This window comes from Lagenorhynchus albirostris, chromosome 1 (genome assembly GCF_949774975.1).
Source record: "Lagenorhynchus albirostris chromosome 1, mLagAlb1.1, whole genome shotgun sequence".
Taxonomy (NCBI): Eukaryota; Metazoa; Chordata; class Mammalia; order Artiodactyla; family Delphinidae; genus Lagenorhynchus; species Lagenorhynchus albirostris.
In genome coordinates, this window is record NC_083095.1 from 11,774,299 (window position 1) to 11,789,716 (window position 15,418).

At 55.2% G+C, this 15,418-nt stretch overlaps 1 protein-coding gene across 2 annotated transcripts in view; it reads right to left on the reverse strand.

Moving 5' to 3' along the window:
* Positions 1 to 15,418, reverse strand: part of RIN3 (Ras and Rab interactor 3) — a 118,979-nt gene that overhangs the window by 25,457 nt on the left and 78,104 nt on the right. For both annotated transcript variants that reach the window (XM_060167695.1, XM_060167770.1), the window contains exons 4-5: positions 11,670 to 11,742; positions 7,277 to 7,368 (exon numbers count right to left, since the gene is read on the reverse strand). In XM_060167695.1, coding sequence (XP_060023678.1) covers positions 7,277 to 7,368; positions 11,670 to 11,742 — 165 coding nt within the window. The remainder of the gene's footprint in view (positions 1 to 7,276; positions 7,369 to 11,669; positions 11,743 to 15,418) is intronic.

The following is a 15,418-nucleotide window of genomic DNA, read 5'->3' on the forward strand; positions in this document are numbered from 1 at the left end:
CCCCGGAGCTCCCGATGCTGACCGGCTGGGTGCTCTGGGGCAGGTCACCGGACCTTTCTAGGCCTTCATCTAGTCATCCCTAGGATGGGGTCCCGACAGAGAAGTTGCTTTGGGCCTGTTTGGGCCACTGCAGTTGTCACAGCGGGAAGAATGAACTATGGATTGTAGCCAGTGAGCTCAGACCTGACCACCCAAGTGGGGGAATGCCTGCCCTCTGCAAAATGATTCTGCCTCTGGCCAATCTGTGTTAAAACAGGAAGCTGCCCTGTGCCCCCAGCTCAGAGAGCTGGAGCTCCTGCACTGCTGAGTTAAGTCCCAGCACATGCCTTGCTCTTAACTCCGCCCTTAGCTGGGGCCACCAAAGCGGGGCCACCAAAGCAGGCCCACACTGATGGTCAGCGCCAGGCTTGTTCTGGGTAACGGGCATGGTACGTCCAAGCTGAAAGGGCGCTGGGGCTCGACTAGCTCAGAGGAGTTCTTGACCTCTCGGTACCAGGCTCTACGGAGAATCTGACAAAAGCTCGGGATGCTCCCAAAAGGCCACAGGAGCACATTTTGAGAACAAGGTCACTTGGCTGGCAGGTCACTGCAAGCTCCCTCAGCAGCTCCTTTCGGAGGAGTTTGGAACCCAGGTCTCGTTCCACGCGTTCATTTCAGAGACCGATAGTGCAAACTCATTGTTAGTGATGGAGACAGGCCTCTAGCCTCTCACTCAGGGCTGTTTACCTCTGGGAGGGAGTCATCAGTAAGAAAACCACCAAAAACAGCATCAAAGACAATACGAGGAACAAACGTGCACTGCGTTCTGGCTGTTGGGGATTCCTTGCTCTACAGGGACCATCTCACCGATCCCTGACCACAGGCCTCTGGTGTAAGTCCTCATGTTGTCCCCGTGTGGCAGATGACGATGAGAAAGCCAGGGAGATGAACGGTCACCGGGGTGGTGAGTGAAGGAGCTGGAATTTGAACTAGGTCACACTAGCTCTAAAGCTGAGAGTGGCATGGACATATAGACACTACCAAACGTGAAACAGATAGCTAGTGGGAAGCAGCCGCATAGCACAGGGAGATCAGCTCAGTGCTCTGTGACCAGCTATAAGGGTGGGATAGGGAGGGTGGGAGGGAGATGCAAGAGGGAGGGGATATGGGGATATATGTATACGTATAGCTGACTCACTTTGTTACACAGCAGAAACTAACACACCATTGTAAAGCAATTATACTCCAATAAAGATGTTAAAAAATAATAATAAATAAATAAATAAATAGAGCCGTGTGCTGGGCCGCCCTTCATAGGAACTTGCGACACTTCCCATCCTGGTTGCTCTCCTGGCGTGAATGAGTAGTGGGGTGGTGAGCACCCCAGAACGGGGAATGTGGTAAGAACACAACAGGCTCTTGACATCGAAAGAAAGGAGATGTTGCAAGATGGCCAAGGGCAGCCGTGCATGTGTGTGCACGTGTGCGTGCCCGCCCTAAGGGATGGGCACTCTCGGGGCTGTGGGTGTTTGCCACCTTGCTGGCCAAAGGGGTCAGAAACCCAATGAAGGTGAGCAAGGTGTAATCCCAGGACGGTGGGGCTGCCGAGAAACTGACTGAAAGAGAGCCGTGCGCATCCACAGGGGAGCAGGGTGGGACTCATGGTTCAGCCCCGTCCTGGGCAGAGGCTCCCAAGCCTGGAAGTGCCGTGGCCGGCTGTCTCCACAGCATCAGATGACGAATTTTTGTGGGACTTTCTGACATGCCAGGCTCTGTGCCCATGCCAGCCACCACCTGAGGACGTAGAGAGCCCGGAGGGGGAGGGTGCGTCTCCAGGCTCTCCCTAGATCCAGGCGGGTTGTTCCTGAGGGCTGCCCGGGCCCTATGCTTCACTTTCTTGGGCAGCTATGACCCCTCCATGACCGGTCCATTCTCCTGGGTACTTCGCATGGTCTCCTTGGAAGGTTTCTTAGCAAGGAGCAGCAGGCGGCCAGTCTAAGGTGACTGGGCTGCAGCCCCATAGGTGAGCTGAGGCCCCTGAGGCTCACCTCCAAGTTCTCATAAGACCCTTCCTTTGGGAGAAGGTGCAAGTTATGGGGTAGACGATCAAGAGAACCGCCCACCCATGCTCGGACACTCCCATTACCGCTCACCTAGCTCGTGGCCATAGGCTGCCTCCATGCCCCCATCCCGCCCCCAATCCATTCTACTCCTTGTGGCTCTGTGCTGGGCGTACGGTGGGCCCTTGATTTCTATTTGTTCAGAATCGCTTCCCAACCTTTAGCCTGGCATTCAAGGCCTGTGGGATCTGGCCCTGCACACCCTCCCAGCGCTGCCTACTGATCTCCACCCGCTCTCTCTGCTGTTCACTTCTTCCTGAACACGCCACGGGCCACCACACCTTCAGGTCTTGGCTAATGTGTTCTCTCTGCTTGGAATGCTTTTCCCACCCTCTCCACCTGGCAAACTCCTACTCATCCTCCAACACTCAGGTCAAATGTCCCCTGTTTGGTGGAGCCTTCCTGACACATTCAGGCCTCACCTACACTCCCCTGGGCTCCGCAGTCCTGGTGCACACTGACGGGAGAGACCAACCCTAGGACTGTACTTCTCTGGTTTCCTCCTGAACCATGGGAAGAGGTCTAAAGACAAGAAGAGAAGAAGTGAGAAAATGAGAAGAGGGAGGCAAAAAGGAGGGCAAAGAGCTCCATAAGTGATGGACCACCAGCTGGACTGCCCGCCTCAGGAGAGCAGGGGGGGTCCATCATGCACAGAAAAAAAGAACACATTCTCCACCGCCCAGATCTGTATTCCTACAAGAGTGGAACAGATAGTGGGGTTCACAGAAATGGGCCCGGGGCCTGGGTGATTAGGAACCACTCCCCTGCCCCTAAGATAGGCCTGGTGGTTGTACCTCGCAGGGCAGAGGCCCCAAAGCGAATGCCGCTCTGAGGGGTGAGGAGCTGCACCCTGGGGTCTGAGGGCCTATTAGGGAACTCAGTGGCAGCATAGGTCTTTATGCTTAAAAACAAGGAAGTAGGGCTTCCCTGGTGGCACAGTGGTTGAGAGTCCGCCTGCCGATGCAGGGGACACGGGTTTGTGCCCCGGGCCGGGAAGATCCCACATGCCGCGGAGCGGCTGGGCCCGTGAGCCATGGCCGCTGAGCCTGCGCGTCCGGAGCCTGTGCTTCGCAACGGGAGAGGCCACAACAGTGAGAGGCCCGCGTACCGCAAAAAAAAAACAGAACAAGGAAGTAGGTAACATTCTCTGCAGCCTACACAATGCCAAGGCCAGGGGAGAAGCAGAACGCTGTCATGCAGGCCTTGCGGTTGGCCCGGCTGTGGGCATCTGCGCCCACCGGCACTGGGCAAGCTCAGCTCAGTGGTCGCAGTTCCCCTAAGGGCCTGTGCCCTCACTGCCTCTGTGCTGCCCTCGGACTGAGGCAGATGTTTTGCTGGCCCTGTGGCTTCCTGTGTCTCAGCTGGGGATGCCTTCTGCCAGCCGTCCACTCCTACAACCCTCAGAGGCCCCGGGCCAGGCCAGGTACTGGGCTGTAGACCCTGAAGGCAAAGGTGACAAAGGTTTCACACTTGAGGAGCCCTGGGCTACCGGCAGAACAAAGAGGGGACGAGTAAATGCAGCCAAGTATTCCAGATGCCATGGAAACAGCTAGAAAGTCTGGTGAGATCAGTGGGTGAATGTTGTTGTGGCATCCTAAAGACGGGCTGTTGGACAGCCGTTCAATCTGGAGTTTTCAATGAATTTTTTTTTTTTTTTACATCTTTATTGGGGTATAATTGCTTTACTCAATGAATTTTTAATAAGTAGGAAAATTCTCATTATATAATGTAAAGGAAAAAGCAAGTTACAGGCAAACTTGGAAGCACTATAGAACATATGCTTTTTCTAAACATATTTTAAAAATATTAAAACATATACATACTACAAATATGTCTGAGAACCTCTGCAAATCTAACCCCTATCTGTCACCGCTTTCCCTAGAGTCCTTTTGCACTCAGAATCAACTGCATGCAGTTTAGTGCCGAGCTGCCCCCTACGTTAGTTTTGCGGGCCCAAGCTTATACCTACATAGACCTTTTGAACGTTGGCTTTTCCAAGGCCAAACTCAGACTTTCTTACATCAGCTCACGAGCAAACATTCTGGGCGATCCCGTGGTGCTGAGCCTGGAGGTCGGTAGCCCCGTTTCAGCAACGTCATCCCTGTCTGAACGGCAGGGCTTGTGCAATGATTTGGATACTCAGGACATTCTATTCATTTTGTAAAAAGTGAGTAGAGCGCCAGAAAAAGAACCACTGCCGACACTAGCGATAGAAGACACATAGGCCTCGGAAACTTATTCCAACTATGAGATCACCAGGTCGGGAGTCAGAGCCTGGCCGGCGGCAGGTCGGAGCGGGAACCAGGGCTTAGGGAGGAGGCTGAGCTGTGTGCAGAGATGAGCGTCTGCTGCCTGCAAAGCCCGGCTGACCTTCTGCTCCTATCACGGAGATTTCCCGGCAGCCTTTCACTAAGCCCCCTTTTATCTAAGCTCGTTTGAGTGGGTTTCACTTCTCTGCCACAAGAGTGCCTTGCCCAGAACAACGTGTGACGCGCTGGGCACGATGCCTGGTGTGTCTGGGCCCTTGGCAAGTGCTGCTCTTGGCATATTTATCATCACAACCGCAGGTGAAGGTCAGGGAGGTCTGCGCATCCCAGAGCCAGGGCCTCTGGCCTCTGACAGGATGTGCCCTTTCGGCTCCGGGTCTCCGTCCATTCTGGGGAAGGACTGAAAAGTTAACCGTTCCTCGGCTCCAGGGAAAACCTATTCTGGTGAACCTCGCTTCTGACCTTCAGCCCTTGGGGACACCAGGCCTGATCAGAACCCTCCGGTTCTTGGGATTTCCCTGGCAGTCCAGTGGTTAAGACTCTGTGCTTCCAACGCAGGGGGCGTGGGTCCGATCCCTGGTCGGGGAACTAAGATCCCACGTGCCGCGTGGCGTGGCCAAAAAATTAAAAAAAAGAACCCCGATTCCTAAGCTTCAATGCACTCAGATTCCATTTAAATCCCCTCCCCAAGGACACACAATCGGAACTGCCGCCTGCTTCCCAGAGGGCGCCTCCGCTCTCACTTCCTCAACGTGCCCCAGGTGAAGCTCACCCAGGATAGAAGGGCTTGTCTATTCCAGAAAGGAATGTGCTTCTTCCCAGAGGAGCAGCTTGTCTTTCATACAGCCGTTCCTAAGGCTTAGGGGCAGCCCCGTCCCTGCACCCCAGGTGAGAGGAAACTGCGGGTCCCTGGGGCAGTGGGTCTTAGGGACGCCTGCCCCAACCTACCCACAGTGAGGCTGCTCACCGACCCTCCTCTCACAGGTAAGCCTCTCCTGATGGAGCGCATGCATCTCACTTGCCCTCCCAACTTGGCCTCAAAACTGGCAGCTGACTGCTCGTTGCAAAAGAACTGAGAAGGTCGTGAGGTGCAGCTGAGGGGCAGTGGAGGGGCTGCGCCGGGAGTCAGAAGCCCCTGGCACGCATCCCAGCTTTGCTCTTGCCTGCCTGGAGCACCCTGGCCAAGTTTCTCGCCTGTGCTAAGAACTGACTTTCTATCTTTAAAATGGGGATGCAAGGACTGCACAAGATAGCGCCGAGGGCGCGGCAATGAGAGCGCCACCTGTGCCATTTTAGACCTTAGGAGGGGTGTCACTTGGACTGTATGAGTTACAAGACTCTCACCTGTCCCACATGAAGCTTCTGGAAGGGTAAGAGCCCAACAACTATAACATCTGGGGCCCAAGTTCAGTGTTTATCCCCAATATCAACTGAAAACTGGCCCTGAAGTTTATAAACTGGGTCACCGGACCTAGGAGAGCCTGGATAAGGAGTTAAGGGGCAGCACAAGCTAGTGGGTGAGGGCTGGAGCCCAGCTGCCTGTCACAGCCCTCCTGTGACACTGGACATGTCACTCAACCCCTGGTGTCTGTTTCTTCTGCCATAAAGTGGGGATCACAATAACAGAACCTGCTTTACAGGGTTGTTTGAAGATCTGATGCATCAGTGCAGATTAAGAGGTCAGTGCTCAGTAAATGCGGACATCCGAGGGCCTGGACTCCTCCTACTTCCTGGCCTTTGACCACGAGCTGCCTGTGGCATCTCTTGCACTGCTGTCTAGAGGCCTCTCTGGGTGGTGGACAGTGGCTGGCTTGGGAGCCAGGGGGGATCGCCTCTGATCCCAGGTGTGCCTCTAACTTCCTCTGCACCCTGGGTCCGCCCTCTCCATCACCCTCTCCTCCATTCAACCAGCACTGGTGAAGATGTGCTGCTGTGCTCAGCCATGTGTGGTGCAGGTTCCTGGGTGCGGTTTAGACTTTTTAATAAAAACATCGAGGTATAGTTGACTTACAATATTATGTTAGTTTCAGACGCACAACAGAGTGATTCAAAATTTTAATAGATGATACTCCATTTAAAGTCACTATAAAACACTGGCTACATTCCCTGTGTGGTTTAGTCTTGATAAGGACTTATTAACTGCTTTGTTTATAAAGAGACCTGACCTCTGCCTAGGATTGGGGGCCCATAGAGGCGGCTGGCTTGTCTTCCTGGCAGCTCCAGACTTGGTGAGCTTGGGCTCCCTGACGGTTAGCATGGAGAGGCCGTGTCAGAGGTTGGCACTGGCTCAGCAAAGCCCATCCCATGGAAAGGGCCCGGTAAACGTGAGCTCTTCTTACTATTACGTGGAAGGGCTGGGATCAGAAGCGCTCCTGTCTTTTACTCTCCCCTCGTCATCCCTCAAAAGGTCAGAAGGGTAAGGGGCAGGGTGGGTGTGCTGAATCAGGTGGTTGGGCAGGGACAGGCAAGGGAGTGGGGGGCACACTCTAGCTCATGATCACGTTCACGCTGCTTTTCCTTCTGACGAGGGCGGGGCTGGGGCCCAGGTTCCTGGCCATCGCTGAGAAGTCCCCTGGCGTTTGGTCCAGCTTCTCCCGGGCCACGCCCTGCCACCAGGTCAGCCTGTGTGGGTCCTGACCAGACCCAGCTCCCTCAGACCCAGCAAGGCTGTGCATCAGACCTCCTGACAGCTGTTAAGGGCGCCACTCCGAAAAGAGGGAGAATCTCCCTGCTACAGGGGCTCAGCACCTGGGGCAGGGGTGCGGGTGGTCCCGTGGGAGCTGGGACTCAGGATCCAGCTCGGGGTCAGCCTGAGGGGCCGTCCATCTGCACAGGCGGTCAGCGGGGGGCAATCCAGGGGCTCCACTTCCTAAGGCTCAGCCACCTCCCCTGACCCCAGAGGGGACTTACCCAGGCCCAGGTTGGAGATGGTCTTGAGGTCTGTGAAGCTGCTGGCCTCAAGGATGGCCTGGGGCAGCTTCAGCTTGAAGGGCAGTAAATCTCTGTGGAGACACGAGGGGTCGGAGGTCAAGTCCGGGGAGGGGCCTGTGTGTCCATTCTCGGCCCCCCACCGCCCCCAAATCCTCAGCCCATAAAGGAAGAACTCTGGCAACCCCGCTGGCGGCTGGGATCGCCACACAGACTGGAAACTTCCCTGGGGCCGAGGGGAGGAGTCCCGAGGCTGAGGGAGCAACCAGATCCGGGTCCTGTGCTTGCACTGGCCTCAGGGATGCTAAGACCCTCCCTGGGCATGGAGCGGGTCGGGGGAGAGGCTTTATCCCCAGTTTTCTTGGTCCTGGAAGTCCCGGCAGCTTCTTCTAAAGGTGCTATTCTGGGTAAGGCGAGTGACCCACCCCTTCCAGTCCTCTGACCCCCGCTGCTCCGCGCTGAGACCTGCAGCGGGTGCACAGCCAGACTCCCCGGTGAACCTACAGCCAGGTACCCGCTGGCGAGCACACAGCCAGACAGACACCGCTGACGACATAGCCAGCTCTATCTGCTGCCTTTGGTCTGAATGGGGATCTTTTCAGCGATCTCTCCAGAGATCTCCCAGAAGGGATCTAGACACCCTCCCCCTTTATTGTACAGATGGGGAAACTGAGGCCCAGAGAGGGAAAGGAAGATGTCCAGGCCTGGACACACGGTGGGTGGAGGGCAGAGTGTGCTGAGCCCCAGGCCTCCTAACTTCAAGCCCAGGGCTGTTCCGTGGGGCAGGAAGGCGAGTGTGGCCCTGCAGGGGCCCCAGGATGGCTGGTCCCAATTCTACGTCTCAGCCCGGCATTCAAGGCCCGTCACAGTGTGACCCCGACCCCCATTTTCAGCCGTATCCCCACTCTGTCAACCTTCTCCCCAAACCCTGATTCGAGTCATTGAAATCCCATCCGTCCAGGCCCACTGACAGCCTTGCGTGATGGCCGCCTGTCCCCGGGGGTCTTCATGGCCTTACTGTCTATACCATACCCGCCGTCTCCTCCCTTTGAACTACATGAGAGCCCTGGAAGTTCCTGGAAGGGGCGGGCAGCTTTGCACGTCTCTGATGCCCCCAGAGCCCTTAGCACACACCACAGAGGCTCAAAGAGTGTTTGCCGAATGGACCCGTCTAAACTTGGGGAACTGGATTGGGGGAGAGCAGAGCAGAGGCCGCCTGGGATGCGGGTCGCCGGGGAGCTTCCCAGACCACCTCTGCCCATCAATACAGGCTGTGCTGCTCCGCGGGGTGCCCCCACCCCTTCATGGGAAGTGTTTTCACGGGGGAAAAACACTCTGCTTATGGAATAGCAGGATGGGGGAAGGTGGGAGAAGATCCTGGGCCTTTTTGAGTTCCTGGGTTGTGGCCTTTGGCTTCTCCATTGTCAATGGGGTGGGCGTGGCCCATCGATCTTTGCTTCATTGTCATAGTTGTGTGATTCTGAGCATCTGAGGCCGTCTGTGGGCCTCCTGTCAGCCCTTCCAGCCACGCCAGGCCTGGACCCAGACCGGACGGGCCCTCAGTGCCGCATTCCCACCTCAGGCCCTGCCCGGTCACCACTACCTCGATCTCTCAGTTTGAAGGGTGGCAGAATTCATCCCGGTGTTGCCTGTCTACCTGATTGGCTGTCTGGCCTGCCACTGGGGTTTCCAAAGGCTCCGGGGCCACTGCATATATTGAAATGGCCAGCAGAATCGCTCGGCTCATCCGGCAGCCACCCCCGACCACCAGGGCAATCTCTGACACCCCCTCCCCACCTCCTCTGCGTACTGCTCAAGATGCTGCAGTGGTGGCTGCCGACCACAGCCCAGCCTGGGACCCCGGCGTCCAGGGCCTGCCCCAGCCTGCTCCCCACTCCTGCCCACCACAGAGCCTTCCCTTGCACTCGGGGCCTCCTTGCTGCCTCCCAAAGTGTCATCTTCCTACAGTGACTGTCCCCTGCTCATTGCCACCTCTGAGCTCTGCAGAGAGGGAATGCCCCCCTCGTCCCTTCCACCTACGTCTACTTAGACTCTACACATTCTTCAAGGCCGCACCACGGACCCCCTCATTCTCCATAAGCCAGTACTGCTCAAGGATTTCACGCATGTCTGCCACCCCACCTCCAGCATCCAGTTCAGCACTTTATCCAGAGGTCACCTCTTCTGATCCAAGGAAATGCATACACAGGATGGGGGTGTTCGTTGAGCATCTACTATGTGCCAAGTATCGGGCTGGGTGTTACCCAGTTTGGTCCTTATATCACATCATGTTATTATTATTACTACTACTGTAACACAGCAACCCTATGGACAGGCATTAATACTTTTGTATTAGTTAATTCTGGATCAGCTCCTGGGGGAGCTGCTAAGATGCGGATTCTCAGATCCACGCCCAGGGGTTCTCAGCGTTGAGTCTGAGTGTGGGTCAGGAATCCCCATTTTTAAACACCTCCCCGGCAGCACCGTGCAGGGTTAGAAAGAGCTCTGTGGGCAGCGTGCAGCACAAACCTGACTTAACACAGACGCCCGGTCCACAGAGCTGGTTGTAGCAGTCACTGCCACAGTCCCACCCGGACCCCTCGGATGCCTTTCACCAGCTCTGTGCTCCCACAGCCCAGCCTCGGAGGGGTTTGCTCCTGAGGGCCAGCACCCGTGACCCTCAGAGGCTTGTCCTGACACACTGGAGCCTCACTGCCTGCCCCAGTGGCCCTACAGAGAGCCACGAATGCCTGGGTGTGCTGGCCTGGGGTACAGAAGCCCAGCCCCGTGGCTTTATAGTGGACCCCGAGGTCTGCTTTATGCTCCAGAGCTGCTGGAGGGATCTGGCTGAGGCTGGGACGGCCCCTGCAATGGACCCTTGCTGGGTTTCTCTCCGGTCTCTGTCCTGCTCCCCTCCCTTGTCGCTTCCTCCTTGGGGGCAGGTCCTTTAGCGCCCCCTGCACATGGATCCTCCTTTCCAAGTGTGCCCCTAGGAGACCCCCAGCTAAGCTGTTACTATCATTTTCTTAGAAGCGGTTGCCAAACCCTGGTTTGCAGAGAGGTTTGTTATAAATGCAGATCGTCTGTCCCTTTATCTTACTTCTTCCTCCAGCCTCTACAGCATGGGTATTATCGTTCCCATTTTACCGAAGAGGTAGTTGAGAGATTAAGATTAGCTCAAATTCTGGGCTCTGCAATGATGTCATCATTCATTCACTCACTCGCTCACTCGAAGCACCCAGCATGGGCCAAACACTAGACTAGTGCCTTGTACTGAGGTAGAACTTCTCAGAATAGGAGAGGGCCTGACTCTGAGAGCTTGACGTGTCGTAACTTACAAAGGGTCAGGGAGCCGCAGATGCTTTGCTTCGTGGGCCTAGAAGGACACGCCAGGTCACAGGAATCATCGTGGAGTGCACACAGTGGGGCGGCTGTAGAAAAGATCATGGACCCTGGAGCTCTATCTACTTTGAATCCCCACGCTGCCATTTACCAGCTACGCGACCTTGAGCAAGTTCTCAAAGTCTCGGCTTCCTCATCTGTAAAATGGGACTAAGAAGAGCACTTACCGGGTGGAACTGTTTGCAAGATTTAAAAAGAGAATGGATATAGAACTCTAGCGCCATGCTGGGTACCTGGAGGGCCCTCAACAGGCAGCAGCTTATTGTCAGCGTCACCTGTTCTGCCCACGGGGTCCAGAAGGGTCCTCGTAGATGGGGGTGGTGGTGTTCTGGGTTGAGTGAGGCTTTCACCAGAGGCAACATGAATGGTCTCTTTGAAGCAGGGGGAGGTGAGCCTGGGGCCCTGGACCCCAAGACACCTTGCCCAGCTCTGCTTAAGTCCCTGTAGCTTAAGCCATTGGGTTTTGGCACCAAAATGTATTTTTCAATTCGTGTCGACCTGCCACCGGTCCTGAATAAATAGAGCAGCTCTGAAGGTGGTTACCAGACACCCTCTCCACCCAGCAGCTGCTTCACAATCACAAGCCCTCTCCCACGGAGGGAGGGTATTAGCCCTTCCTGCTGTTCCCACAGGAAGTTCCTTCTATAACTCCTCCAACGGGGCGGGTCAGGTCCACACAGGACTCCAAGCTGTCCTGGAAGCCGGAATACAGGAAGCTGCTATGACGGGCAGTGAGCAAAGGGGGCAGGTGGTGGTGAGGGAGGGGACTTTACTGGCCGATCCAAGCAAGCAGCAGAGCCAGCACCCCCCTTCACAGTTACCAGGGTGAAGCCAGGGGACTGTCCCCTCTCTCTGCACCCTGTGGGCGGCACACTTCCCTCTTGGGGCTTCTCTGTGACAACCCCGTCCCCACCCAAGGTCGCATGGACATCTGTTGCCATCAGATGCCCTCCTGGGGGCCTGGGCTACTCACCTACTGACACAGTAGAATGCGATCAGTCTGAAGATGTCCTCAAACACAAGAACCGAGCCTTCCAGGTACAATACTGAGGAGAGAGGACAGAGGCCTTGGATGAGTGTCCCTGTCAAAGGGGAGGAAGGTCCCTGGAGGGCGTGTCTGCCCTGTGCTCACTGTAGGTCACAGCACCTGCTGCGGCACCCGGCCCGCTGCGGCCGCATGTGCATCCGCTGCCCATTGGACCACAGGGAGGTGAGAAATGAACTTCTGTGGTGTTAATCCACTGAGATCCCAGGGGCCTTTCTATTACAGCAGATGGTGTTACCTTACGTAACACACATTCCTCATTTTGAGCAAAATAACACAGAAGGCTCTAGATTGTAAAAGCAGAATTTGAAAATGTCTTGAGGGAATTCCCTGGCGGTCTGGCGGTCAGGACTCGGTGCTTTCACTGCTGAGGGCGCAGGTTCAATCCAGGGAACTAAGTCTGGGAACTAAGATCCCGCAAGCTGCACAGCGTGGTCAAAAAACAGTCTTGAACTAAACTTTCAAGGTCATCTCCACTTGACAATTCTGAGGGCTGTGAGGGGCCAGCAGGAGGACAGGTTCCCTGTTCTGCTGTGGCCTCCAGGAGGTTCACTGGTCCAGGGGTGCTGGACTGGGGCCACTGGCCTTTTACCCAAGAACCCCAGGGCCTGTTAGAACCCCACTTGGTTTGATTACACATGTAATCCAAGAGTGAGGGTGACCCCAATACTTTCCAGCTTTGACAAGGAAGAGGGGTCAAAGCATTTGCCAAAGAGCCCACCCCAGGGTGGACACGGCTGCTCGGAGGGGCAGGGCGCCGGGGTATGGCAGGCAGTGCCCGAAGCTGGGGTGGACGGCCCAGAGAAAAGCGTGGCACTACACCGTGCCCTGCTGCAGAGCCCCAGGGCAAGGGGCCCAGAGCACCTGAGTGAGCTGCGCCTCAGGAATCTCAGCATCTGTGCATCGCTCACCTCCCGACTCTCGTCCCCGGGTTCCACATGCCCAACAGGTGATGCTCCCTGCACGTGGGACCCCACAGTGTCCTTTCTTGGGCCTCAGAGGGGCCAGGAAATATGTGTGCATCACACTTCAGTTCCAATTTCCTGAGGTTCTTCTAGCGTCCATGGGGCAGAGGCGGAAGGCAGGACCCAGGTTCCAGGCCTGGCTCCAATCCTGGGATCAGCAGTGTGATGCTGGGTACACCCCTTCCCCTCTCAGCACCTCAGATCCTCCACCTGCAAAGGGAAGGAGCCCTTCCAACCCTAAACACTCGTGCATCTAGGTGACAGCAGCCTGCTGTCCTATTTTCAAAGCCTAGGACAGCTTTCCGCTGCATTGGTGATCTGCGAGATGGTCACAGGGGACACATGAACCAACACGTTTTGTTCTAATAGCTTTATTTTAATACATTCCTTCCTTCTAATACTATTGCACTGTTCTACACAGTTAACATGATTTTTTAAAAGATTACATTCATCATTTATGGCAAAGAGACCATGGTATCCCATTAGGATAGATATAAAAATTTAAAAGGGAGTTTAAAGAAAAATATTAGATAGATTACAGTACTCGGAGGTACCGGGAAGATGCCCATAAAGGACAAGTCTGCGAAACATCAGTGCATGGAATTACCACCCTCTATGAGTTAACGGCCATGAGGCAGCCCATGGCGCCACCTAGTGGCCCGTTAATGCATCGCCCACTCTCTCCACAGGAAGCAGCACAAACTGGCCAAAAGATCTCCCGTAGTTGGGAGATATTGCTCCAACTGCAAAATGGGAATGTAAAGACCTTTCTCAAGAATCCTTCAAGGGGGGATTAGTGCTGATGCACGCAAACAGCCTAGCCTCCTATGCCCGGCCTGCTCAACAATTAGTAGGTTTTCTTCATCATTGAGACATGGTCTGACCTCTGCAGACACAGATTAAACCCTTAAGATAGTCAGTCCCTCCCTCTGCTGTGCCCCTGGCACTTTCTATAAAGCCTGCAGCTCCTTTAGACTTAGTTTACCCCACTCTGGTCCGCTCCTCGGGTGCAGGGACCAGGGCTCATTCATTTTTGTAGCTGGGGCCAAGCAAACTTCTAGCGACCCAATCACATTTTTATAGTGAAAACTGTAGATTTGTCAAAGCACAAGCAATGGTCAAGGCTCATGTCTGTTTCTTTGTAACCAGGTCTCTTCTGCCCCAGCCCCCAGCTCGTACCTTCCCGTCCTGCTCGTGGGAATAGCATCCCTGCACACCAAGGACACACCCGGGGGAGCCCCTATACGCCAGGGCCAGGGCTTTGCCCACATTTGAGTCTCCCTCAGTGCCCAGCACAGTGTGTGGCATGCGGTTTGGGAGATAATAAATGTCTGCTAAAAGTCTGTCTGGGAGGGAGACCCCAGAGGAGTAGAGGCCCCCAGGGGCGTCTGGTTAGAGTCTCAGACCTCCCACTGCGTAGATCAGGGTCCTCCCTGCAGGGGCCCAACGGGACACCTGGGACTTGAGGGAGTCCCGACAGGCAGCCTCACACTGTCCTGCAGCAGAGGTGAATGCAAACCGGTAAGAGTTAGACAATCCTTTGTTCCGGTGGGTGGTGGTAGAGCTCAGCTTCCAGGACCGCCCTGTGTCCTGCACTGGCCTGGTGGTTGTATGCAGGCGCCCAGGCCAAACAGCCTGAGTGTGAACGTGTCTCCAGCACATTATTGCTTATCCTCCCTGCGCCTCGGTTTCTTCAGCTGTATAACAAGGATAGTAAAGTACCCACATGTTGTGGGTTGAACTGTGTCCCCCCCAAAATACTTTTCAATCCTAACCCCAGGTACCTATAAATGTGACCTTATTTGGAAAGAGTGTCTTGTCAGGTGGAATCAAGTTAACACAAGGTCAGAATGCATGGGGTGGGCCCTAAATCCAATGATTGGTGTCCTTATAAGAAGACAGGTGGGACTCCCCTAGTGGCACAGTGGTTAAGAATCCACCTGCCAATGCAGGGGACATGGGTTCGAGCCCTGGTCCGGGAAGATCCCACATGCCGCGGAGCAACTAAGCCCGTGTGCCACAACTACTGAAACCCGCGAGTCACAGCTACTGAAGCCTAGAGGCCGTGCTCCCCAACAAGAGAAGCCACCACAATGAGAAGCCCGTGCACTGCAATGAAGAGTAGCCCCTGCTCGCCGCAACTAGAGAAAGCCTGTGTGCAGCAACAAATACCCAACACAGCCAAAAATAAATAATAATTAAAAAAAAAAAAAAAGAAGACAGGTAAAGACCTGGGACACAGACACAGAGAGGAAAAGACCATGTGAATGGAGGCAGACACTGGAATACAGCTACAGGCCAAGGATTGCCGGCTGTCACCAGAAGCCAGGAGAGTGCCTTGAACAGATTCTCCCTGGTCTCCAGCAGGAGCCAACCCTGCCAACCTCGACTTGGGATTGCTGGCCTCCGGGCCTTTGCTCGTGCTGTCTCCTGGTGCACGGAGGATCCAGCTTCCCCCTTCCCTGCCTTGAGGGATCAGCTCCAGGTCCACTTTCTGCCTCAAAGCCTTGCTGGTACCCTGACCTCTCCCACAGGAAAGCCACACGCAGGAGGTACTGTCCTAATCACACATTCTGGCTCAGGAAGCAGGGTATATGTGGTCACACTGTGACGTGCGCCGAGGCTTCTCAGACAGTGAGACTGAGAACAGGAACGGGTCTCACTTTGCCCATCACCGACACCATGCCCAGCCCTGCGCCCGGCACGCAGGGA